Genomic DNA, 25,924 nt, shown 5'->3' on the forward strand with positions numbered 1-25,924 from the left:
CATGGGGAGGGTCACCAGGCACCTGGCTCTTGGATCCCATGACCCAGAGCTGGGGGAGGGGACAGAGGTGGCAGGAGAAAGGCACGGGACGCCCTAAAGCTGCTGTTCAGCCTGATGTTCCACAGCACCCCGTGTTACGTGAAATGGATGTTAGCATGTCCCCGGTGCTGCTGTGAGCCTTGAGAATCAAGCATAGGCTACATACAGCCTCCTTTCCTCCCGTCCTTGATCCAGAAAAGGGAGTCCCACTGGGAGCTGTCAGTTGTCACCACCAGATGGCACCCAAGGACTTTGTTGAGTGGCATCAGAGGGGGCCTGGATAGGGATGGTAGGGGAGTTAACCTAGGGGAGCCGCACCTCCAGACCCCACACCAACATCTGAACAATTTCAAAGGGCCAAGATGGGGATGGCCTACTGGTCATGGGGTCCTTCCAAGGGGTGCACAAGCATTCTTTTTCTGTGTACCCATCCTAGGGCTTGAACTCAGGGCCTGGGTGCTGTCCCTGAGCTTTTGTACTCAAAGGCTAGTGCTCTACCTCTTGAGCCACAGCCCTACTTCCAGCTTTTTGGTGGCTAATTGGAGATAAGAGTCTCACTGATTTTCTTGCCTGGTCTGGCTTTGAACTGAGATCTTCAGGTCTCAGCTTCCTGTGAGTTAAGCTGGCAGGTATGAGCCCCTGGCTCCCAGCTCCACAAATGCCTTTCTTATGTGTGTGGCCCTGGACTCAGGCAACCATCAAGGCTGGGAGGGCAGAAATGCTGGGGTGGGGGCTGGCAGGCCTGCCTCACTTTTTCTGTTGTTGTTGGTGGCCGTGGGGCTTGAACTCTGGACCTGGATGCTGTTCCTCAGCTCTTCAGCTCAAGGCGAGCACTCTACTACTTGAGTCAAGTGCCACTTCCAGTTTTCCAGTTTATTGGAGATAAAGAGTCTCGTGGATTTTCCTGCCTGGGCTGGCTTTGAACCACAATCCTCAGATCTCAGCCTCCTGAGTAGCTAGGATAACAGGTGTGAGCCACTGGCTCCCTCCTCCTGGCTCACTTCTGACAGGCAAAAAGATGGGTCTGGTCTTGGCTTCTGGGACCCCAGGCCTGCAGAAGAGCCTGGCCCCCAGCTAAAGCTACCCAGCGGGGCCTGGCCTGTCACGTGGGCATTCAAGAATAGCCACAGTTGCCAGCTGGGTTTCAGGAGTTATGAGGACACAGGTCACGGAGTCTCAGCTTTGTTGCCCATGCCCCTTGCCTTGGCCTGCATGCACTGAGCTCAACTACCCTCCTTTTCCCCTCACCCTGTTCCCGCACAGCCAAGGGAGCCTCTTCCAGGAAGTCAGCCCTGATGACCCCACAGCCCATACCCGGCAGAGAAGTTCCTTTTCACCCTTCCCCCGAAACCTGCTTGCTCAGCCTGCTCTGACGGCCAGAGCCAGCGAGGATGGAAGCTGGGTGTGGAGGCTGCGTTCTGTCACCTTTAGGTTGTGGTTTGACTTTTGAAAGCCCAACAGACTAAGATTGGTAGCTTGTGGGGGGGGGGGGGCAGGGGGGCGCTGGCTGGAGGCGAGGGGAGGAAGGACAAGGTACCATCAGTGAATGGGGCACAGCTGCCTCCCTCCCCCAGTACCCCCCCTCACTTCCTCCCCTTGTACCCCTTGTGAAATAGAACTTCCCCAGCCTCTTCCCGGGAAGCCCCACCCCCACCCCTGCAGACAGCAGCCGCATTACCTGTTCCCAGTTCTCAGATGGCCAGGCTGGGGCTCCCCCAGCTCACACCAGGCCCACATCGCGTGGCCTCGGGACTGACCTGGCCATGGGCCCTGCCACGACTCATCTCCGACTAGGCTAGCTCTAGGGAGAGGCCGATGCCAGACAGGGGGTGGGTGGGAGGCCAGGGCCAAGGGCACGAAGCCTGACTCACCCAGACAGGAAGCAGCCCACTGCTGCGCTGCACCCCATCCCCATTCCGCCTCCCCCAATGTCAGCTTCCTCATCCACATGCCGGGGCCTGAGTCACCCCACAATGTGCGGCCATCTCCACCAGTGCCGCACACTGGTCCTCCTGGCCCTGGGGGGAGGCGGTCAGCCCCATGGTGCTGAGGGTCCTCTCTCCGGCTCCTGCCCTGGGCACTGCCTGTACCATCCTGACCTTTGGGCTCTCCGGACTCAGGCCCACACCAGTGCCCGGCATGGGGAGACTGAGTCATGTTGCAGGTGCTCAACAGGCTTGGAACAGCAGAGGGCACAGAAGAGGCACAAAGGGAGGCTTAGGGCCCCATGTGGGGGTAGGGAGCCGCCACAAGGGCAGCAGGGGCTGAGGGAACAGGAAGTTAGACGGCAGGAAGGGGGAGAGGGGTGGGGACTCCCCCCTCCCCCACGGAGCTGCCCTCTTTAGGAAACCAGAAGACTGAGCCTAGCCAGCTCCACCTGCTGGGTGGGGGTGGGGCAGACATGGCTTGTCCCTCCCTGGGTCCCCAAACTCCTGGGAGGTGAGGGGGGTCGGGGGGGGGTGGTGTTTGGAGAGGAGAGAAACTAAGTAAGTCAGGGCATGCAATGTTGGCAGTGTGTGTCTGTGTGTGTGTGTGTGTCTGTGTCTTGTGTGTTAAGGGACAGGAACCCACCGGGCTGTTTGCCAGCCCAGCTGCCAGGATCCCTGAACAGCACCTGCTCTGAGCCTCAGTTTCCCTGTGTGCAGAACAGAACACTACAGCCCTCCTATGAAGAAGCGGGCCTGCTGAAAGGAGGTCTGAACACCTAGTACCTGTCCCCCCCGGCCAGCAGACTGCCCAGCCCGGATGCTCCCCTCTGGGAGCTCAGACGGAGGGACCTGGCCTGGCTGAGCCCCAGCTCTCAGCCAAGAGCTACTGTGACATTCCAGGGAGGGTCTTCTACCCCCCTGCTCCCATCCCCCACCCCCACCCCCCAGAGAGCAAACCTGCCAAACAGCCCTTCATCTGGGCACCCCACAGCCCCCCAGCACCTGGGAGGCGGGCAGCTTCCAGCGAAGACCAGGATCCCAGGTTCTGCAAAGAACGCCTTTATTCACAGCAAGAAGTCACCATAGCAACCACGCTTCCATTCCCTGAGAGCTTTTTCCCCTTAAGTTGCTTTCTTGCTACATCTTTGCGAAGAAAACACTGAACCCAACATGTGCTCCTCCAAGGCCGGTGAGCCTAGGGGAGCTGTACTGGGCCCTGTGGGCTGTCAGGGAGGAGAGCAAGGGTGGGGTGGGGTGAGGGAGGGTTGGAGGGGGGGGTTCCAGATACTGGAAGGCATAAATACAGTGTCCGACATTCCTGGGTCACCTTTACAAATGAAGGCCTGCCCAAATTGGGCTTCTGCTTTTTCTGATCCACAGAAAAAAGAGAAAATTAGACCCTCCCCCCCCTCCGCCCCTGAAAACACACACACACACAAATACCCCACCCCAACCCTTTTATCCTCCCCCTTGCCAAAGAAAAACAAAAACAAAAAACCCAGCACAGTAAAAAAATACTGTCACAGTATGTACAGCCACGCCCACTATGGGCAACTCTCCTCTGCTTCGGAGAGGAGACACTTCGCTCAGCTCTGCCGCCCCCGCCACTGTGGGGGAGACAAAGGCAGGACCTGGGGGGTGGGGGGCCGAGAAGACCCCCTCCCACACACACAGGGTGGCTGGGAGGGGAGCCCGGCTGGCAGGCTGGAGGGTCACTGCGAGGCTCTGAGCCTGGAAGTGGGCAGAGCTGTCACTGACAGCTCTGGGATCCGGATGGGACCAGAGTGCACCCCTGCAGAAGGACCCCCCAAGCCCCACACTACCAAGGTCCCCAGTTCACAGCTGGCCCAGCATGCACAAGCGCACAAGGGCAATCCCGCCTCCCTCCTCACCGGCGTGACTGCCCAGCAGTCAGCTGAGGGTGGGCACACACGGGCCCAGCCCCAGGGAGCCTTGAATGCCAAGGCCGGGGTGCATGACCTGGGTCCCCGGGCCCTTTGGATACCAGGGGTGCCCAGGGATGGGGCCTCAGCCATGGCTTCTAAAAGACAGTGTTGCGTGGACACCAGGGTGTATCCGGGTACAGGTGACAGTGGACGGAGCGGAACCTGCGGGTACAGAGCAGGGGGCTGGTCTGTGTAGGGTGGGGTGCGGCCTACAGGCACCCAGCTGGTCCTGCCAGGCCCTCTGCCAAGCCCACCCGGCTTGTGTGCTCACCTAGACGGGTCGGCCTCCACAGAGAAGGGTCCTTTCACATGGACAGCGTTGCGCTTGTTTTCAAACATGCCATAGCTTAGCGTCACCTGGTGGAGGAGGGGCAGTGATGCTGGAGCCCCAGGTTCTGAATGATTCCACAGCCTGGCCTTGCCCTCCCTCAGACCCTGGGAACCAAGTCCAGCAGGGCAGCTGGGGGGCTTCCCAGTGTCTGATGGCAGCAAACACAGGGGCTCCCACAAATCCCTATTTAAAACATTTTAGCTGGGCATGGTAGTGCACTTCCATAATGCCAGCTACTGGGGAGTAAAGACAGGAGGATGCAGGTCCAAGGCTAGCCATGGGAAAAAAGGCATGAAGACCTTATCTGACAAAGCAAAAAAACAAAAAAGATTGGTGGTGTGGCTCAAGGGGAGATCACCTGCCTAGCAAGTGAGGCCTGGGGTTCAAGTGTCAATACCACAAAATTGTTTCGTAAGGCTGGGTACTAGTGGCTCTCACTGTATTTGTAGTTTCTCAGGAGGTTGAAATTTGAGGGCTGTGGTTTGAAATCAGCCCAGGTAGGAAAGGCCATGAGACTCCTATCTCTCTTTTTTTTTTTTTTGGGTCTGGTCGTGGGGCCTGAACTCTGGGCCTGGGCGCTGTCCCTCAGCTCTTCAGCTCAAGGCAAGTGCTCTACCACTTGAGCCATAGCGCCACTTCCAGCTTTTTTTTCTTTTTTTTTTGTTTTGTCCGTTGTAGGGTTTGAACTCTGGGCCTGGGCGCTGTCCCTCAGCTCTTCAGCTCAAGGCGAGCGCTCTACCACTTGAGCTACAGCGCCACTTCCGGTTTTCTGTTGGTTTATTGGAGAAAGGAGTCTCACGGTCTCTCCTGCCCGGGCTGGCTTTGAACTGCGACCCTCAGATCTCAGCCTCCTGAGTAGCTAGGATTACAGGCGTGAGCCACCAGCGCCCGGCTGTTCTGGCTTTTTTCTTTTTGCTTATGTGGTGTTGAGGAATCGAACCCAGGGCCTTAGGCATGCAAGGCAAGTGCTCTACCACCGAGCCACCTTCCCAGTCCTGGGACTCCTATCTCTTAACTACCAAAAAAATAGAAATGGAACTATGGCTCAAGAGGCAGAGTTCAAGCTTTGAGCACAAAAGCTCAGGGACGGCACCCAGGCCCTGAGGTCAAGCCCCAGGACTGGCAAAAAAAAAAAAAGATTGTTCCTGTCTTGAGATTTGAACTCGGAGCCTCTAGTTTCTCAATCATTGGAGCCACACCTCCACTTCCAGCTTTTTTTTTTTTTTTTTTTTGGGTCGGGTCGTGGGGCCTGAACTCTGGGCCTGGGCACTGTCCTTCAGCTCTTCAGCTCAAGGCGAGCGCTCTACCACTTAAGCCACAGCGCCACTTCCGGCTTTTTTCTTTTTGCTTATGTGGTGCTGAGGAATTGGACCCAGGGCTTCAGGCATGCAAGGCGAGCGCTCTACCACTGAGCCACCTTCCCAGCCCCACTTCCAGCTTTTTGTTGGTTAATTACAGATAAGAATCTTGTGGTTTTTATCTGCCCTGGCTGGCTTTGAACTATAATCCTCAGATTTTAGGATTATAGGTAAGAGAGGAAAAAGAAAATAGACTCTACGCCGTTCTTCCCTCTCCTGCGTAACCCCTCCCTCCTCTCTGCCCACGTCCTCCGTGTACCTGCTCATGGAGCTCTGAGGTGGGCACCTGCTGAAGGTTCTCGAGGTGGGAGTGGAAGAGGCCGCTGCGGAGGAGGGGCACGCCCAATAGGGCCTCCACGATGTAGCCGATGGTGCAGTCATCTGGAAGCCGGATCCGCTCTGCTGTGCTCAGGAAGTGGCCGCCGCTGTGGGAGGGAGGGAGGGGAGGGCGAAGTGAGCCAACACTGCGCGGTGGAGATGTGGGGGAGGTCTCCTGCCTGCTGCCCCCCACCTTCCCTAGGCCCTCTACCAGAACCCCCAGGGTGGGCAGCCTCACCTGTGTCTGCACTCACCTGGCCCAGGGGCTCATCTTCAAAGCCAGCCCTCGGCTGATGCAGAAGCCAGCCCCGCCGGTGGCAAACCAGAAGTGGACAGGACGCTGGGGGGGTGGGAGGGAAGTGTGGTGAGACTCTACCGGATGGGCATCTGCTTTGCTCTTTGTTTTGTTTTGTTTTGGTCATGGGGCTTGAACTCTGGGCCTGGGTGCCGTCCCTCAGCTCTTTAGCTCAAGGCGGTTTCTGGTGCTAACTGGAGATAGAGTCTCACAGACTGGACTGCCCGGGCTGGCTTTGAACCACGTTGCTCAGATCTCAGCCTCTTGAGTAGCTAGGATTACAGGCGTGAGCCAGGCTGCTTTGTTCTTTCTTCTAACTCCCTGTTGCTTCCCTCTCAGCCCAATCTTTTTTCTGTATCCAAAGACTCTATACGAAGGACTTGCTTGTCCCCTCTTGGTCTAATCTTTTTTAATGTATCTAAAGATGGAGTATGGAAGGACTGACTGCCGCCTCATTCGCCAGGGTCAAGCACAGCACCATGTGAGTGCTTATGTGCTTGTCCACAGGCAGATCACTCCGACCTTAGCTTAGCCGAAAGCCCCCTCACCCCAGTGGAACATTCCACTCTGGGCCTGGCCAAGGACACTGCCCTTGGCCCCCAGGAGACCACAGCCTATTTTTTATTTTCTGCTTCCTTGTTAAGACCCCTAAAAACTTCCACATCCAGTCCCTTGCACAACCTCCATACCAGCAGGAAGGTCTGCTCCTTCCAGGCAATGAACAGTCCTCGCCGGTGGACAATCGATTCTGACCTATCCCTTTCCCATTCTCACTTCCTGGTGGTGGGGGAGGTGATAGACCCAGGTGAACAGCAGGGGGCGACACTCACCACCTTGTTCTCGCTGACCCTCTCAGTGGCCTGGATGGGCCGGTCCAGGCTGGGTTTGCCGATGTACACGTCCTGGGTGTGCGGGAAGCTGGCCAGTAGCCGCAGCAGGGCCCGCAGGTTCACGTAGTTGTCGTCATCCACGTGGCAGAACCATCTGCGGGCAGGGTGGACCATCAGGGAGGGCTGCCAGGGCTGATGAGTCCAGGGGAAGGAGGAGGAGGCACAGGAGGTTTATGGGGTCCAGGGGAGAAACCTTGGGGGCAACTCACTTCCTCCCCGACTGGATGAAGCGGTCATACTCCACAGCCATCTTGCAGGACAGAGCCTGGCGGCTGTGCGCAGCTGAGCAGTTTGTGTTGACCACGTTGCCTGTGGGCATAGAGCCTGGGGTTCAGGCGGGATCCACAGGGGCCTCCCCTACCCTGGTGCTGGGCTCTGGGCCTGTGAACCCTCCCCCAGCACTGCCCCCCTCCCCCCAGCTGCCCGCCCCTGCCCATTCAGCCAGCTTTTTCCCAGTACCCGCCACCTGTTGCCTCTCGCTGGGCTCAAAGGGCCCAGAGGACTGAAAAGGCCTTATCTACATGAGAATGGGGGAGCCCCCGAGTGGTGGGGCGGGGTGGGGCGTGGAGGAAACGGTCCTCAGAGCCCCCGCAGGGGTGGAGTTTGCTCTGGATAAGGCCCAGCACCCCCCTCCCATCCGAGGCTCACCCGTGTGCCTGGCCAGCTCTTCATCATCCCCATCCGTGAAAATGAATGTCTACAAAGACAAACAAGACCATGAGCCCTCTGCTCAGTGTCCCCGGGCCGGGCATGGGGTGGGGTCCTAAAGTTTCTGCACCTATGGCTCAGTATGCCTCATCTTTCTTCTCTGCACCCCAATCTCCCCACGTGCAGAGACGGGGGGGGGGGGGGAGCGAGAGCGCTCCAGGTGTGAGTGGCAGCTGGGCTGGGGCCACCGCTCCATCATCATCTCAGCAGCTGGGCCAAGGTCACCTGGGCAGCAGCGAGGCACGAGCCAGGTGGGCCGTCCCACCTGCCCGCCAGGTAACAGACTTCTCTCGCTGTGCACCTGGCCAGCACACACCCTTATTGACTCAGCTTTCGGCTTGCTGCTTTGGAGGCAGCGGGAGGGGCGGACGAGGTCGGCGTTGGGAAGCAGCGCCTCCAACGCTCAGATCGGGGACAAAGGCCTCTGCTGGGCGGCTGCCAAGTCCGGGCAGACAAAGGGCCCAGAGGGAGGATGAATCACCAGGCATTGTCCGCCAGCTTTGTCCTGGGCCAGGGCAGCCTTAACTCGGCCGAGTTAAGCAGGAGTGGCCGGCCAGTTATTACCATACAGCTGGCCTGGTTAACTGGGCTGGGCTGGACACGAGATCTCTGGCAGGGGCGTGGCCACCGGCCAGGCAACAATCCTACCCCCCATTCCCCCCCAGGCGTGAATGGCCCAGGCAGGTTCTTCAATTGTGCTTGCCAGGGGAGGGGTGGCAGGAAATGGCTCCTGTCCCCAGCCCCCAAGGGGCAGCCCTCCCGCTCACGAAGGCCGTGCCCAAAGACATTGTCAGGCCCCACTAGTGCCGGCACAAGGCAATCCTGGGCCAGGAGCGCGTTCTGCGGTAGAGAAGGGGGCCGCCGGGGCGGGGCCAGGAGCTGCCGGCGCCCGCCTGGGCCGGTCCACACACGGACAGGAATGTTCCTATTTCTTCCTGGGCTGGCCCGCCCAGCGCGTGCCGCCTGCCGCACCCACAGAGTGCAAGCCTGGGGCGGATGGGGGATGCTCAGAGGAAAGACAGCAGGGCAACCCCCCCCCCACACACACACCGACCAGGCCTTGATTTCCTTCCATGAATAAACAGTTCCAAGGGTGGCTTCAGCACCAGGGAAAACCCCCATTGTGCAGCTCAGGCTCCTGGCAGGACCACAGGACCGGACAAGGGCCAGAGGAGGGGCAGATGTGAGCCAGACTGGCACCCCTCCTTCCAGAGCCCAAGAGACACCCATGGCGGCCCACACGTACAGACTCGCACCCAGCCCCCCGCCCGCACCTCAGCATCTTAGCCCAGGAATGCCGTGGGAGGTGGAGAGGGCCGGCCCGTGCAGACACTCCGCAGTGGCGCGGGATTAAAGGAAAATGCTTTCTTAGTGAGCTCAAGCCTGTTCTCCCGAAAACCCCAGCCCAAGGCTACACCGATTAAAGTCACCTTTGTTCAGCTACGGAGCAGGGGGGCCCCCAGAATAGCTCTGGAGGTGCGGGGCTTGAGGGTATGGGGGTGCCAGGCCTTCTGGGTCCCCAACATAGGGCAGCCTGGAGAAGGGGGTGTGTAGGGCATGCACCAGACTCAGTTTCCTCTGTAAAATGAGTACAACGGAGCCGGGCTGTGCAGAGCCAGGCGCCAGGCACAGACTGTGTCCCTTCCTCTCGGGAAGGGCCTGGGTGGTGTGCACCACTCAAGCTGGGGACCTAGGTTGGAGTTGCAGGCACCGGCCTCTGGCCATGCCCCAGACCAGGGACCCGCCCCTATCAGCACCTCCCCCAACTTCCCTAAAGGAGGAAGATCACTGCAGTGAGGGCCGCAGGGGGGGGGGCACTCACAGGAAGCAGTATTGTTCCTGGAACTGCGATTCAAAGAAACACAGGATGCCAAGTTCTGCCCCATCCATTGTGGCCCTGGCGGTGGCAGCCTGCAGCCTGGCGCACTCTGGGAAGGTGGGGGGGCGGCAGTGGGTGGGACAAGGGCCCTCCGTACCCTGCTTTTCCTGAAGCTGCCCCTTGACCCCAAGCTGATGCTACCTGGATGCCCCATACCATTCTGGGTACCTCCTCCCGAACCTTCCCCTCCCATCAGGCAATGCCCTCTTGGCTTACACAGCCATTCTGCCTGAGCCTGCACAGACTGAAGGGGTGGCAGCCCTTTGCTGTGACTTCCAAAGACACCCCCTCCACCCACAACATGCCATGCGTGGTGGTGGTGGTGGTGGATTCTGCTTGCTGTGTGCATTATTAGCTGAGACAGGGCTCACCCAGTAGAGTGGCAGACCCCAACTCAGAGCACCTCCCAGGCTCCCCAAGTCTGCAGGTTCTGCAACCATCTCGTGAAGACATAGGATTAGGAAGACCCTAGGTCTGGCCCCATTTTGCCCAGCCCAGTGGAGACTTGTACTTGCCTTCCTTGACCCCGCCCCTCTGCTTGAGAAAGCCCCCAGATTCTAAGACAACGGGTGGTCAGAGCTGGTGGCAGCCCAGAGAGGGGCTAGAGGCTGCCCAAGGTCACACAGCAGGAGACCAAATGCTGGAGGCGGGGTGCTTCTGGCTCAGGGATGGTGCCCCACAAGGGCTGTCAGTCAGGGCGGGGCGGGGGGGGCAGAGGCCCCCTCATCACCAGGCAACCTGAGTGGCCAGCGCGCCAGCAGCGGTTCCCATGGAGCGCATAGCTGCACACAAGAGGCCCGACGCCTTTCTGGGCTGGAGAAAGACGCTTTGTTACCTTGCCCAAGGGGCCAGCGTGAGAGCCGTCCTAACGGCCCGGCCGCCAAACAAAACCCATGGCCCCCACTGCCCCTCCTGCCGGCCTGCTGAGCCCCTGGGAAAGGGATGCTTCATTCCCAGGAGGCTGCCCTGGGGTTCCCAGGGCCCCTCCCCAGCCAGGACCAGATAAGACCCTGCCTACCCTGTGGCCTCGGTCAGGAGCTCACCAAGACTGCCCCCAAACAGGGCCGAGCTAAACCAAAAATGCCCTGGATCTGTAGGGAATAGGGAATAGGGTCTTCTTTGAGATCCCCCCCACCTTCAAATACCCCAGGCCTCCGGGTCTGTTCCCCTACTCCCCCTGGCGGGCTCACACTCTGCCTTCTTCCCGCCCCAACTGTCCTCGCGTAGCCTCAAGGGAAAATTCAAAGTGGTGTGTATCTTGATTATGTGTGTGAAAGACACTGGTTCTCAGAGTGGAAGGGGACTAAGCACAAGGCTCCAGGCCTAAAGGACTGTACAGTGGGGAGACCCTCTCCCCACAGGCCCAGAAACCTAGTACATGCTGTGTGTTTGCTTGTTTCTCCCTCTCCCTCTCCCTCCCCCTCTTGGTCTTTCTCTCTCCCCCTCTTCCTTCCCTCCCTGTCTCCAGGACTCACCAGCCAGCATCAACTTGACGCCAGACAGTAACGAACAGGGATATGGGGTGCAGTGCCCCTGGCTTCCCTTCACCCTCAAGGAGCCCAGGGACTGTTTGAACCAGGAACTGTTTGAAGCCCAATCTGCTTGCAGAGGCTTGAGGAGAAGTAACACCCTACTTTGCTCCAACATTTGGAGAACTAACATCAGCTGTAAGGTGAATGCAGACCGTTCAGCTTTCTTGCCAATTCTGGAGCTTGAATTCAGGGCCTGGGTGCTGTCCTTAGGCTGAGTGTGTGTGTGTGTGTGTGTGTGTGTGTGCGCGCGCGCGCGCGCGCGCGCGCGCGTGCTCAAGGCTAGCCCTCTACCCCTTGAGCCCCAGCTCCGCTTCTGGGTTCTGGAAGTTCATTAAAGGACTTCCTGTTCAGGCTGGCTTCGAACTGCAATCCTCAGATCTCAGCCTCCTGAGTAGCTAAGAGTACAAGCAGGCACCCGCCCGTGCGGTGGCAATGGTGTCCAGCGCCCCCCCACCCCTTGCAGGCTATAATAAGGTATAAGGGAAAGAGGCCGCGGCAGGCACCCTGGGCTGAAGGAGAGGAACGGGCGTCTCCGCCCCCCAGCCAGCCCCGTGGCTGGACAGGGATGCAGCCTGGCCATCACCGTCCCCGCGGCCAGCTGGACCGGTGCGCGCCCGGCCCCTCGGCCCGCCCCGCCCGGGGACGCGGGGGGCTCACCATCTCCTTGTGGCGCGAGATCCAGGTCTCCAGCAGCAGATCGAGGCGCGCACGGTGAAACTTTCGGGTGGTCTTGACCGCGATGAAGACGTCTCGGGGCGTCAGCGGCTCGGCCGGGGGCCGCGGCTGTCCGTCGGCGGCTCGGGGCGCGCCCCCGGGCTGTGGACCCACGTCCCTGCGCGCACGGGTCAGCAGGCTGAAGTACTCGGACAGGCTGTGCACCTCGCGGGCTAGGGCTCCGGGCGCGGCCCCCGCCGCCGCCAGACCCGGCACCGGGGCCGCCCCCGCGGGGCCGGCCAGACTGCGCAGCGCGCGCCGGCCGCGCTCGGCGGGCACCGGGGGCGGCGGCGGGTCGGCGGTGAGCACCAGGAGGCAGGCGAGCAGCGCGCCCGCCAGCGCCAGCAGCAGACGCCGGCCGCAGCGCTTGAGCATGGTGGCCGGCAGCCGCGCGCTGCGCCTGCCCTGAGGGTCCACGCGCCCGAGGACCCCGGTCCCTGCCGCACGGTCCAGCTGCGCTGCGCGCCGCCCGCGCTCGGCGCTCTTAAACCTCCCCGCCGGCCACGCCCCCAGGCGCTCATTGGCTCCTCGCCGAGGGCGGCACCCCCCCCCGTGGGCGTGGCGTCGGAATTGCTTCCCAGCCCGGCAGCGCCCACGTGGGGGCCGCGGCGGGGGGCTGGGAACGGCCCGCCGGGGGGTCCAGGGCCCCCGCCCCCTTTGCGCCCGTGCACGCCCCGCCCCGCCGGGTCGTCTCCCGCGGGCCTCCGAGGGGCGTGGGGCTCGGTCTCCGCTGCACCGGATGCGCTGAATGCGGGGCGGGGTAGGGGGGAAGGCATCCAGGCTGCTAACGCCGGCCGCGGCTGCACGCGGCGGGGCGCGCCCTGGGCCTGGTGACCCGGGTGCTGGGACTCGAGCTCCGGGTTCCGACGCCCCGCAGGCGCGCACTTCCTCTCCCGCGACTGGCTTCCTACCCCTTGGGGCGGTCGCGGCCGATCCATTGGTATGAGCTCGAGCTGGAGGGGGGTTCGCCACCTGTGCCGCAGGTGGGGCCCCCCCGAGTGTCCAGCGAGAAAGCACATGCACCCCACTCCCCCTGCACGGGGTGTGGGGGGGGGGCTTGGTCCCGAAAACGTCAGGCGCCATACAGCCAGGAGAAACTTAAGGCCTCCCCCTTTCCTTTCAGGATGAAAGGCGGCCTTCTGTCCCATTTGGTCCTTCTGCGCTCGGGACAGATGTGACCCAGCTGTGCGCCCTCCCTGCTCCGCCTCCCTGGCACGCGGCCCCCGGCCCCCGGCCCTTCCCACGGGCCCGGGCCGCCCCCCTGCACGAGCGGGGGCGCAGGAATGCGCGCGGGAAGCCAGGGCGAGGGGCTCCGGGCCCGGAAGCGGCCGAGGGTCCCCGGAGTGGGAGCAGGAGGAGCCTCTGCCGCCGGCCGCAGCCTCCGCACTGCAGCTGGGGGCGGCTCTCCGCCGGGCTGCGTCTGGGTCCCCTCGACTCCGGCCTCCTCGTCCCATGCGCAGGAGGCCAGCGCCTGCCACGACAGCCACGGGCTAACCCTTCCCGAACACTTAGCCGCTCGGCCTGCAGTGGCATTTGTAGCCAACTGCCAGACAGCGACCTCGGAACGCGGCCGGTCCTGGGGCTTGTAGAGCTCTAGGACTTGCTGATGCGGGAGCTGGTGGCTCACATCTGTAATCCTAGCTGTTCAAGGGGCTGAGATCTAAGGATCACCGTTCGAATTCGGCCTGAGCAGGAAAGTCCAGGAGACTCTTACCTCCAATTAACCAGCCAAAAGCCAGAAGTAAAGCGGTAGTTCAAAGTGGTAGAGTACTAGCCTGGAGCAAAAATGCTCAGGACTGAGCCCCAGGGCCAATGTGTGTGTGTGTGTGTGTGTGTGTGTGTACGAGCGCACGCGCACACACACACATGCACGTGTACATACACAGACGTTGAATAGATGTCTGCCTGGTCTCTCTGGTCTCTGGGGACAGTGCTGTGGCCCCTTTGCTCTGGGGCCATCCCAGCCCCTCTGTGATGGGGAGGGATGGGAACGGTGGTTCCCAGGCCTCTTCCTGCCCACCCCAGGTAATTAGCAGACTCCACCTCGGTAGGCAGATGCCAGAGCAGATGGTGCTGACTGCCCAAGTGACAAGTCTCCCAGGCGTCACCTTCTGCTATAAACCCCTCCCCCGCCAGTCCCAGAGCACTCCTGGAGCCTGCCAGAGGCTATAGGGCCATGGGGGTGGGCAAGAAGGAAAGGGACCTACCTACCTGTTGTCCCATAAGTAGTCCACTCAGCCCAGCTGCAGCCTGGGGGGGGGGGGTCTTTGCTCTTATCTCCACTGCAAACCTCTGTTTCTGATCACCTCACCTTCTCCCCTACTCATCTCTCCTCTCTCCCCTGGACTGCTTGGCAGCCTATACCCTGGCCTCTGGGTCCCTGGCTTACCTGTTCCATTTATTCATTACATCAAGGGAGCCAGAGCAAGCGTGGGACGGTCACACCTCCCATGCTTACTCACTTGACCAAGTGTTGGGAATCCGTGTGGGCCCCCATGCCAGGGAGTGGGGCTGCTTAAGCCCCCAGCACAGGTTCTCATGCTCCCCCACCACACCCCAGCTCCTGTGGCTCAGCCACATAGGGCCATTTGCCCATTTTATTTATTTATTTTTTTTGGGGGGTCTGGTCGTGGGGCTTGAACTCTGGGCCTGGGCGCTGTCCCTCAGCTCTTCAGCTCAAGGCTAGCGCTCTACCACTTGAGGCATAGCGCCACTTCCGGCTTTTGTCTTTTTGCTTATGTGGTGCTGGGGAATCGAACCCAGGGCCTCAAGCATGCAAGGCAAGCGCTCTACCACGGAGCCACCTTCCCAGCCCCCATTTGCCCATTTTAAAGAAAGCAAACTGGGGCTGGGAATGTGGCTTAGTGATAGAGTATTTGCCTAGCATATGCATGAAGCCCTGGGTCTGATTCCTCAGTACCACATAAACAGAAAAGGCCCAAGTTGGCTCTGTGGCTCAAGTGGTAGAGAGCTAGCCTTGAGCAAAAACAGCTCAGGGACAGTACCCAGACCCTGAGTTCAAGCCCCAGGACTGGCAAAAAAAGAAAAAAGAAAAAGAAAGCAAACTGATGCCAGGCAGGAGTCAGTGGCTCACACCTGTAATCCCAGTTACTTAGGAGGCTAAGATCTACAGATCTGAGTCAAAGCCAGCCAGAGCAAAAAAATATATGAGACTCTTATCCCCAATTAACCACCAAAAAGCTGGAAGGGACGCTATAGCTCATAGTGGTAGAGCACTAGCCTTGAGCAAAAGAGCTCAGGGACAGCACCCAGGCCCTGAGTTTAAGTCCGCACCCAGGCCCTGAGTTTAAGTCCGACAACTGACACACACAAGGAAGGAAGGTAGGAAGAAAGGAAGGAAGGAAGGAAGGACGGCAGGCTTGGACAGGGACAAGGGTGTTGTTCGAGGAGCCCTGTGCTATGGCTCCTGTGTGGAGCTAGCCCGGAGTTTCCTGAGGCTCCCTGCAGCCATGCCTGCGGGGGTCTGTGGGGGACATGGCTCCAGTCACTTGTATGAGAACCGCAGGGCAAAGTCTTGTAGCATTCTTGTGGGGGCTGCAGGCTTTGGCGAGAATGATTCCATTTCTTTGCTGTCAGGAGAATGGAATTTTGTGGTGACTCCTTAAGGTCTGAAAACTGGAGGGGGGAGGCTGGCCGGCTGCCCCCACCTCCTCCCAGCTCAGCTCCAGCCTAGGCACTCCCCTTGCCCCCACACCCCCAGATCTCCCTCCAGGGACTCTCTACCCAAATAGGGAGTGGAGGTACAGGAAATGGGGAGTGGAGATAGCTGGTGAGGGCTGACCAGGTTACCCAGGAAGCCCCTTGGGGCCTCCGAAGGGGATTGGGAAGGAGGCTGTCCTTTGTCCCAGTCCCAGGCAGGACCACATGACCATTACTTACCCAACCCTTAAGGGGCCACCTCTCTGTCTTTAACCTGTGGCCTTAGTGCCCTGAGCCTCAGTTTCTTCCACCTAATGCCACTACCACTTTTCTTTTTCTTCACTACTGACAGTTTGAACTCAGGACCTCACACTCATCCAGCTTGCTTATTCAGTTCTCTGGTGCTGCTTTACCGCTTGAGCTGTGCCCCCAGCCCAGCTTTTTTTTGCTGGTTTCATTATGGATGGATGTTTCCCAGACAATTCTGCCCAGAATGGCTGGGAAACACAATCCTCTGAATCTCAGCCTGGTGAGTAGTTAAGATGACAAACATGGGCCACTGGTGTCTGGCTACCATCTTTGTTGTTGTTGTTGTTGTTGTTGCCAGGCCTGGGGCTTGAACTCAGGACCTGGGCACTGTCTTAGAGCTTCTTTTGCTCAAGGCTAGCACTCTACCACTTCAGCCACAGCACCACTTCCAGCTTTTTCTGTGTATGTGGTCCTGAGGAATCAAACCCAGGACTTCATGCATGCTAGGTAAGCACTCTACCACTAAGCCACATTCCCAGCCCCACCCATTTTTTTAAAGGTGTTCATTGGCAAAGTGGCAGCCTGGTCTTAAGGCCCCGGATGTGGGCTCCTCTGGGCATAGCCTCTCTGCAGGGACTCAGGGCTCCTGACGGCCAGGTGCCAGATTTGATGAGACCTGCCTGTTGAGGGGGGTTGGAGAATTGGTCAGTCAGTCATGTCACCAGAGAAAGCCACGCTGACATGTGGTAGTCTGGAACGTTCCTGTCCCCTCTGGGAGGGGGACACTGTAATATTCAAATTGAGTTGAGGTCCTTTCCTTCCCCTGAAGCTGGGGACACCTGTTAGAGTCAGGCCCACCAGGTCCTGAAGACATGGACTGGGCCTACCCTTACCTCACAGGGACCCCAGGACGCTTGGAGCTAGCATCTGCCCACTTCCCTCTGGTGTCTTTGGGCCCCAGCACTAGCTCTCTTGTGGGGTCCTGGGAAGATCTATGGAGACATAATGCGTGATCCATTAACTGGGCAGGAAGCCATCTGAGGTGGCCCACTGCCAGCTGGTTGCTGTTCTGGGTCAGTGAGCTGCTCAGTGTCCCGGGACCCGGCCGCCTCCCCCTGGCAGCAGAGCCCAGAGCGTCCCTGCCATCACCACACACAGTGGCAGGAAAGTGGGTTTTGGCGAGGGACTCCTTCCTTACCTCACACACACACACACAGAGCCAAACGGAAGAAGTACGGCTGAGGGGCCTAGCACGGCCCAGCCCAGAAGCTCCTTGTCAGGGGCCTGGTATAGAATTGTGCTCAGTGCTGGGTGAACACTGGCTGGACAGACAAGGGAAGGGATGGGCAGGTGGGTGGAGAGATGGATAAGTGGATGGGTGGATGGATGGACAGAAGGATAAATGGATAAATGTGTGGATGGATAGGTAGAAGCAGAGGGGCTGGGGCTGGGCAGAAGCTCAGTACAGCTGCCTGGGGAGGGGGTGAACTTCAGGGAGGAGAGAGGGACACAGGGCTGCAGGTGGTTCCCATTGGCTGAGGTGGGCACTGCCAGAGAACAGGCAGCCCCAGTTGTGAGTGACGTAGCCGTTCTCTTAGCCCCGCCCCCTAACCACTGTGCCCAGCACCCTCTCACCACTGCCCACATGCTGGGTGGTCTTGGGCCAGTTCCCAGCTCACGGTGGGCTCAGGATTTCACTTAACTGTGCATTTGGGACATGGCTGCTGCCTCCTGCTCTGCCCTCCACTCTGGCTTGGGGACGTGCTCTGCAGACGTAAAGTAATGGCTTTGTATAATCCTAGCTACTCAGGAGGCTGAGATCTGAGGATTGCAGTTAGAAGCCTGTCCGGGCAGGAAAGTCTGTAAGACTTTTATCTCCAGTTAACCACCAGAAAAACCAGAAGCGGTGCGGTGACTCAAGTGGTAGAACACTAGCCTTGAGCAAAAGAAGCTCAGGGATAGTGCCCAGGCCCTGAGTTCATGTCCTAGGACTGGAAAAAAAAAAAAAAAAGGGATGGCTTTGCTGCTGCTGGCCTGACTCTTGGGCTTGAACCCCGGGCCTGGCATAGCCAGAGTGGCCAGGCCTGATAGGGACTGGGTGACTTGGCCTAGGTGTCTGGACAAGGTTTCAGAGGCTGTCCTAAGCCTGGACATCCTGAAAGGCCCCAAATGCTGCCTCTCTGGGAGGTCGTCCCCAACTGATGCCGCCCCTCCTGCTGGTCCTGACCACAAGAAGCTGGAACTGACTGTTTATTTGTCCACCACCATGAAGCAAGGGCAGGCCTTAACTCCTTGTCAGGGCTGGTACACGCAGGTGTTAAGTGAACACTGGCTGGATAGATGAATGCAGGGTTGGGCGATGCATGCATACATGGATGGATGGATGATAGGTGGATCGGTGGATGGGCACTGGTGGATGGGTGGGTGGATTGATGGTGGATGGGTGGATGAACAGATAATTGAATGGATGGATGATGGATGGGTGGATGAGTGGATAGATTATGGATGGATGGATGTGTCGATGAATGGGCAGAGAGGTGAGTGAGTGGATGGTGGGTGGGTAGACGGATGGGTGGATGATGGATGGGTGGATGAACAGATAATTGAATGGATGGATGATGGATGGAGGGTGGATGAATGGACAGACAGGTGGGTGGATGGATGGCGGGTAGGTGGATTATGGATGGATAGATGGGTGAATGAATGGACAGATAGATGAGTAGATGGGAGCTGGGTGGGTGGATGGATGATGAATGGATGAATAGATGGATGGAATGAGGTGGTACCCTAAACCCAACTAGCGAGAAGGCCTCTTGGCCTTGGGGCTGGCTTAGCCACACTAGAAGGCCTTTCCCCCACTGCCTGCTTCGCTATGGCTCCACAGGGGCAGCTGGGCTGCAGGCTGGCTGGGGCTAATCCGATTTGCAGCCTCCAGTCGCAGAGCCCAACCACTGGGATCCACTTCCTGAAGTCCTGCAGACACCAGACACCATCAGGGAAACACCAGAGCCGCCCAGCCCCGGCCGGCCTTTGTCTCCCCAAGAATGGCTGGCTTGTGTGGCTGCCACGGGTGGACAGTGGGGGACCTGGCTGCACTGGGGTCTGTCAGACTGCCAGGCATGGCCCCCCAGGCATGACCCTGTGCCCACATTAATGAGACAGGAACCCGGGAGCAGTGGGAGGGGAGTTCCAGCAGCATGGAGGCCACAGTGCTCACTGGGTGCGTACTAAGTGCTCCCTGAGTGCTTACTGAGTGACAGGCACCTTCCTGACCCCTAGCTCTTCCTGTGCAGAGAAGGCAAATATCACTTCCTCACCAGGGTCAGGGAGATAGAGCACGAGGTGGGGGGAGTATCAAGGTTGCTCTCAAGGGGGCTGAGATGTAGCAGGAGAGAGTCAGGACCCCAAAGCGTCTAAGAGCTCAGGCCTGCACCCGCCTGTACCTGCTGCCCCTTGACTGTCTGCCCATCTGCCCATTTTACCCAATACTGGCTCCCCTCCATGCTTTGTCCTGCCGGGCTCTGCTGGGCCTCCTGAGCTTGGCTGGGCCTCGGGCTGCTGGGCCTCGGGCCTCTGGCCGCAGGGAGTATGTAGTCAGTCTGGTGAGGGGGTCCTGGGCGCCGCTGGGGCAGGCATAGGCAGGTGGGTGTGAGCTCTTGATGGAGAGCCTGCACAGAGGACCGTGCAGCGCGAGCCGTGGGGCAGATAGAGGACAGACAGGGGCAGAGCAGGGGTGAGTGTGCTGTGGAGCTGCCAGTAGAGATGAGGTTGGACTGGTAAGCCGGAAGTGGGGAACAGAGAACCACAGAAGGTTGGAGAACCAGAGGGAATGAAGCGAGCTGCTGAAGGCCAATGATGGGCAGTGCGTGTCAGCCCTGAGAGTGTCTGCCTGTCTGTCCATCCAAGCTTTGTGGGGGAAGGCAGGGGTGTCATCTCAGGCCTTTGTTTTCTCCTGTTCCTTGGACTCTGCCTGTGTTAGCTAAGGCTGGGGGTATCTGAAGAGGAAGGGCAGGGAGCACAGGGACTCGGGGATACTGAGGTGTCACTGGCACCAGCGTGGGAGGGAGGCAGGGCCTCCCCAGTTTCCTCTCTCTCAGTAGCCCCAGGTCCTTTGCATGTGCCTTGTCTCCAGAACTTGACCGACTGAGTCTCATCCAGGGACAATTCTGGTCCTTGGGACATTTGGATATGTGTTTGCTGGTACTGGGGCTTCATGTTCTTGCTTGGCTTTTTCACTCAAGGTTGATGCTCTACCGCTTGAGCCACAGCTCCATTTCCAGCTTTTATTTATTTATTTATTTATTTTGCCAGTCCTGGGGCTTGAACTCAAGGGCCTGAACACTGTCCCTGAGCCTCAAGGCTAGCACTCTACCACTTGAACCACAGCGCCACTTCTGGCTTTTTCTGTGTATGTGACACTGAGGAATGGAACCCAGGGCTTCATACATACTAGGTAAGCACTCTGCCACTAAGCCACATTCCTAACCCTATACCCAGCTTTTTGCTGGTAAATTGGAGATAAGAGTCTCACAGACTTTCTCGCCCAAACTGGCTTACAACCACAATCCTTGGATCTCAGCCTCCTGAGTGGTTAGGATTACAGGTGTGAGCCACCAGCACCTGGCAATACCTTGAGATATTTTGGTTGTCTCATTCGGGGAGGGACAGAGCGATACTAGTCACATGCACTTGGTAGAGACCAGAGATGCTGCAAACCAGCCCAGAATACACAGCACAGGACAGGAACCCACAGCAAAGGTTGTTTTACACCACAGTGGGGGCCACGGAGAGAGGTGGCAGGCATCTCCCCGGACACTAGCCTCCAAGGGAGCTCTGGGGTGGAGATCTCCCACCATGCCTGAGGGCTGCAACAGGCCGGCACGTGCCTGGTGGAGCAGCTTGCTCGTGCCTTCCGGCAGGAGTTCACCCAAGGGCAGGGTTAGGACACTGTGGCTGCTCTGAGCGGAAGGATTGCATGGGGGCTTCCGGTACAAGGGTGGAGAGGGGGCTGGGGCAGGAGGCGGGCAGCCGAGGGGAGGGGGGCTGCACGGGGGTGTCACAAAGCAGGGGTGCCGGAGCTGCCCCCCTATCCTGATTCTGTCACCCCAGATCCTCCAGGTAGGAGCAGAGTGAGGACAGGGCAGGGTGGGGTTCTTTCCTTGGCGGGAGGGGGGTGGGGGACGGTAATCTGCAAAACAGGAAAGCAAGTACCGACAGAGGCCGGCTGTAGCTGAACTGCTCCCGGCCGCCTGCCTTCTAGGAGTCCGCCTCCCCGCCCTCCCCAACCCGCGGCCCAGGCCACTCTGCCAGCTGCCAGGTGCTGGAGCCAAGGGCCCTGGGGGCGAGAAGTAGAGGGGCTCCAGATCCCCCGATGCCTTATTGCAAGAAGCTGAGGCTCAGAGAGGTTGGAGGGCCGGGGAGGGGCTCCCCAGGGCTGGTGGGGTACACACACGTAGCTCTGCTGAGCAGCAACCACAGGGACATGTCCCCCCCCATGGAAGTGGCCCTCCTGCACTGCATGCCCTCACAAAAGAGCACAAAAAGAGTTGGAGTGGCATTACCAGGGGCCCCTGGCAAACCCAAGGTCCTTGTGGGGAGCCCCTTCCTCTGACAGCAAGGAAGGCCAGGCTGAGCAACAGCCCAGAGGCCTCTTTTGGTTGTTGTCATTGTCAGCCATGGGGCTTGAACATGGGGCCTGGGTGTTGTCCCTGAGCTCTTTTTTGCTCAAGGCTAGCTCTCTACCACTTGGAGCCACAGCGCCACTTCTGGTTTTCTGGTGGCTAATTGGAGTTTCACAGACTTTCCTGCCCGGGCTGGCTTTGAACCGTGATCCTCAGATCTCAGCCTCCTGTGTAGCTAGAATTATAAGTATGAGCCACCAGCGCTCCACTCCAAAAGAGGCCTCTCCTCTCCACCCAAGGGCCCCTCATCAGGGCTGGGGCCACCCCACCCTCCTGAGCTCCCGTGGCCAGCCCATGAGTCTTTCTGAGTCATGACCAAGGTTGCCCTGGTTCTTGGTCCTCGGTGAGCAGGGTGGGCTTGTCCAGACAAGGAGAGCTGATCCCTAGACTCTAGAGAAAGTTCTGGGCTGCACCCTTCAGCGGGCCACCATGGTTTGGCCCCTGCCAACCTCCCAGCCCCTTGGGACCTGAAGTCCCTAAGCTAGGCTACTGGCTAGGCCACTGCCCCTCACCCCTTCCCATCCTGTACTTCCCTTCTGCCAGGAAGACTGGACCTCCCATCTGGGCCTCCACTTGCAGGAAGTCTTCCAGGCTTGCAGATTCTCTCACCTATTCTCTTTTTTCCCTGGCCCCCTCTAGCCTAGTGCACATCAATGGTGGTGGTTGCCTGAATAAGCCTACCGGGCCAGGGGGATTGACCTATGATCTGCTTGGAAAGCTCTGTCCAGCCAGGAGCCTAAGCGATGCCCAGAGGCTGGCAGCTGACCATCCTGCTCCAGCCCACGCTTTAGAGGGTCTATGGCGTCTCTTCAGGAGACTCAGGGAGGCCTTGTGTGTGTTCCCAGCCTCCTGTGGGGTAACAAGTTGTTTGTGTCAGGTCTCAGCTCTCCATTGGGTTATTTCTTTTTCTTGTCTTTTTTCTTTTGGTGATGGGGAATTTGAACTCAGGGTCTTGCATTTGCTAGGGTGGGTGCTCTACCACTGAGCTGTGACTCCAACTCTTTTTGTGCTCTTTTACTTTTCAGATAAGGTCGCAAGCTTTGTACCCAGGTTGGCCTCCAACGACGACGATCTTCCCACCCATATCTCCCACCTAGTAGCTGGCATGACAGGCATGCACCACTATGCCCAGCTTATGGGTTGAGATGAGCTCTTGCTAACATTTTGTCCTGGCTGGCCTCACACTGACAGCCTCTGATTTGGGGAGTAGCTGAGATTACAGGTCTGAGTCACTGCACCTGGCTACTCTGTGGGTTTCTGTTTCTCTGTACCCCTCCTTCCCTGCCAACCACCAACAGCTCTTCTCTGGGCCCAGAGAAGAGCTCGTCTCTTCTCCCCCAGAGACCAGCCCTTCAGTGGAGCTGCCCCTCCCTCCTGTCTCTACCTGCCACAGCTGTCACTCTATCCCCGCGACCCAGTTTCCCTCCTTGTCTGTGCCTTGGGGCAGAGGACCCTAGGGGGACAGTGCCCCCTTTGAGGTGGGCCCATGATGGATCGGGTGTCTCGGGCTGGGCCGGGCAGGGGCGTCTGCTGGCTGGGGCAGGGGCCACGGCTTTCAGGTCTTCAATAGCCAGAGATCGGGTTCCATCCCCTTCGGGACCCTGGGCTGTGACCATTGTGACTGGCCTGGGAACCAGCTGCAGTCTCCCCGCCAGACACGCTGTCTACTGCCCAGGGCCTCGGCCTGGGAAAGACATGGCGTCCCGGGCAGAGCTTGGCTGGATTTCCGGTGTGATCCACTGCTGAGTGCGCAACCTGTGCAAAGGTACGTGGCAGCCCTGACCTGACCCCTCCCCCTTTCCCTCCACACGTGGGGCATGTTTTACGCAATGTCCTCTCATGCAGCCTTGTCCTCTTGGGCCTCAGTATGGCCTGGTAGCCATAGAGCTATAGCAGAGTTCAAGCTGACAGCGTCAGATTGTATCTTTAAGGGACTGTGTCCCCCCCTTCTCACCCCATCACCAGAGGGTTAAGTGTGGGTCAGGCGCTGCTGGTGCCCAGCGGTGATGAGACCCTTCTCATTTCTCTCCCTCCCTCTCCCCAACTTTGAGCTGCAGACCTGCTAGCACCTAATACCTAGCTGGTGCTACTAGGTGCTTCAATTTAGATGACTCCACCCTCATCCATGGCCACGCCCACTCTAGCCATACCCCCAGAAATAACATGCCAAAAGAGCAACCACACCCACACATGTAGCCACACCCCACAATGAGACCACACCCACCTGAACAGCCACGCCTCTGTCCTGATCACACCTATTCTGTTAGCCACACCCACACAAATAGGTACATTCCCAGAGACCACACCCACAGAAAGGACCTCTACCACTCCCCTGTCACACCATACCTATAAGAACAGCCACGCCCACATGGTGGCCACACCCTCACAAAGGAGACCACCTATGCACAAGTAGGAGGCTGAGATCTGAAATCTCAGGAGGCTGAGATCTGAGGAGATCTGAGGAGATCTGAGATCTGGTTCAAAGTGAGTCTGGGCAGAAAAATCTACGAGCCTCTTATCTCCAATTAACCACCAGAAAACTAGAAGTGGAGCTGGGGTTCAAAGTGATAGAGCACTAACCTTGAGTAAAAGATGCCAGTGGCTCACGCCTAGAATCCTTGCTACTCAGAAAGCTGAGATCTGAGGATCTTGGTTCAAGCCAGCCTGGCCAGGAAAGTCCATGAGCCTCTTATCTCTAATAAACCACCAGAAAACCGGATGTGGTGCTATAACTCAAGTGGTAGAGTGCTTGCCTTGAGCTGAAGAGCTGAGGGACAGCGCCCAGGACCAGAGTTCAATCCCGACGACAAACGAGGTGGAGGAGGAGGAGGAGGAAGAGGAGGAGGAGGAGGAGGAGGAGGAGAAGAAGAAGAAGAAGAAGAAGAAGTTGTTGTTGTTCAGGGACAGCACCCAGGCCCTGAAATTAAACTCCATGAGCAACCAAAAAAAAAACCAAAAAACTGAAGGAAAAAGGGCATGGCTCAAGGTAGAGCATATCCCCAGTTTAGACCTCAACAGCACCAAAGGAAAGTATGTAGCGTATCGCATCTGGGAAGATCTTGGCTCCAAGTAAGTTCCCTGACGAATCTTTCGTGAGAGGGAGACACTCTTTAACCTACAGCACCCTTAAGTGCGGGAGATGTGGGGGGGCTGTGTGAGTCAGGAGCCAAGAACCCCAGCTTATGGTGCTGGTCAGTGGGGGTGGACAGTGCCAGCCTGCCCATAAAGAATGGGTCCTCTAAAGAATAGATGGACAGACACCCTGCCCCTGGATGATCCTGGATGGTTCCGGGGCCCCAGAGGCACCTGCCTCTGTATGTGCTGAGCCCCCCTTCCCTCCCCTCCGGGGCTGGCAAGGCATGGCAGCCCTCAGGTCTGAGCATGAGCTATGGGCAAATGGCCACAGACTCCCGGGGCTCACCCCTGGGGTTGCCCGCCGGCTGGAAGGCGCCTTCCCCTGCTTCAGTGCTGGTGCCAGGCTCAGGCTGAGCTTTCGCAAAGCATGGCAACTGAGCCTCGGAGCCGTCCAACCAGCTGGTGGCAGCGGTGCCAGAATTGGAGGCTGGCTGGGTCCATTTCAGCAGTACCGGCTGTCTTCATCCCCCTACCCCCCCCACCCCACTCCAGGCTGTGGTCCGGTCCCCCTGGGTCCCCTGGAGACTCAGCTAGGATGTCAGCGTCTCCCTCTGTGAAATGAGGTGATGAGCCAGCCTTGGAGGAGCGGGTCAGTGTCCCTGGTCACCCAGAAACCAGAGCCAGGAGGTAGGGCCTGGCTGACCTCGCTTCACGACCCCAGCCCCAGCAGATGCAAGTCGGGACAGGCTCTGGCCCCCAGCTGGCCCGCCACCTGCTGACCTGGTCCCTCCCTCCTGCCTGTCGGAGGGGAGGTGGTGGGAACCGGCCTCCTCTCAGCCTCCCAGCCCCCAGGCGGCTGCCCCCTGGGAGGCCTGGCCAGTGAGCTTGGGCTCAGGTGTCCAGGACAGCCGGTTCTTCTCCTTGTCCCTATGGGCCCTCCTTCCAGGACACTGGGCTGGCTGGGTGCCCCACCCCCAGCCCTGATAGCGGGGAAGCACCCAGGTGTGTCCACAGAGACCTGGGGACCCAGGCCCCTTCCCACCACCTCCATGCCCACCCCCCTGGTAGCTGTGCCTGCAGCCATGTGCAGACTGCAACGTTGAGGTACAGGTCCATCTGAGGCCCCGGGGTTCAGACAAGGCCAGTGGTGTGGACTGAAGACTACAGATGGCCACATTTTCTCCTTTCCCCTCCTTCCCTCCCTCCCTCCCTCCCTTCCTTCCTTCCTTCCCTCCTTCCTTCCTTCCTTCCTCCCTCCCTCCCTCCCTCCCTCCTTCCTTCCTTCCTTCCTCCTTCCCTCCTTCCCCCTCTCTCTTTTTTT

At 59.0% G+C, this 25,924-nt stretch overlaps 1 protein-coding gene across 1 annotated transcript; it reads right to left on the bottom strand.

The window, feature by feature from the left end:
- Positions 1–3,010: 3,010 nt before the first annotated feature.
- Lfng (LFNG O-fucosylpeptide 3-beta-N-acetylglucosaminyltransferase) lies at positions 3,011–12,376 on the bottom strand. The gene is made up of 8 exons (XM_042686977.1): positions 11,882–12,376; positions 7,754–7,802; positions 7,315–7,414; positions 7,046–7,199; positions 6,175–6,260; positions 5,862–6,027; positions 4,185–4,270; positions 3,011–4,075 (listed from the first exon to the last, which is right to left on the bottom strand). Exons 1-8 carry the CDS (start codon positions 12,311–12,313, stop codon positions 4,009–4,011), a joined length of 1,140 nt encoding a protein of 379 aa, XP_042542911.1. The 5' UTR covers positions 12,314–12,376; the 3' UTR covers positions 3,011–4,008.
- Between the last annotated feature and the right edge of the window lie 13,548 nt (positions 12,377–25,924).

The sequence above is a fragment of the Dipodomys spectabilis genome, unplaced genomic scaffold, assembly GCF_019054845.1.
Source record: "Dipodomys spectabilis isolate Male_0828 unplaced genomic scaffold, ASM1905484v1 ptg000098l, whole genome shotgun sequence".
NCBI classification, from domain to species: Eukaryota; Metazoa; Chordata; class Mammalia; order Rodentia; family Heteromyidae; genus Dipodomys; species Dipodomys spectabilis.

What these genes read in the sequence shown, in the direction of transcription:
- Lfng (XM_042686977.1), bottom strand. Translation starts at nt 12,313, where the DNA reads ATGCTCAAGCGCTGCGGCCGGCGTCTGCTGCTGGCGCTGGCGGGCGCG. An exon ending in CCTCAGAGCTCCATGAGCAG is followed by an intron (nt 4,271 to 5,861) that starts GTACACGGAGGA and finishes CTCCTCCACCAG; the next exon opens with GTGACGCTAAGCTATGGCAT. An exon ending in GTGGAGGCCGACCCGTCTAG is followed by an intron (nt 4,076 to 4,184) that starts GTGAGCACACAA and finishes CTGTACCCGCAG; the next exon opens with GTTCCGCTCCGTCCACTGTC.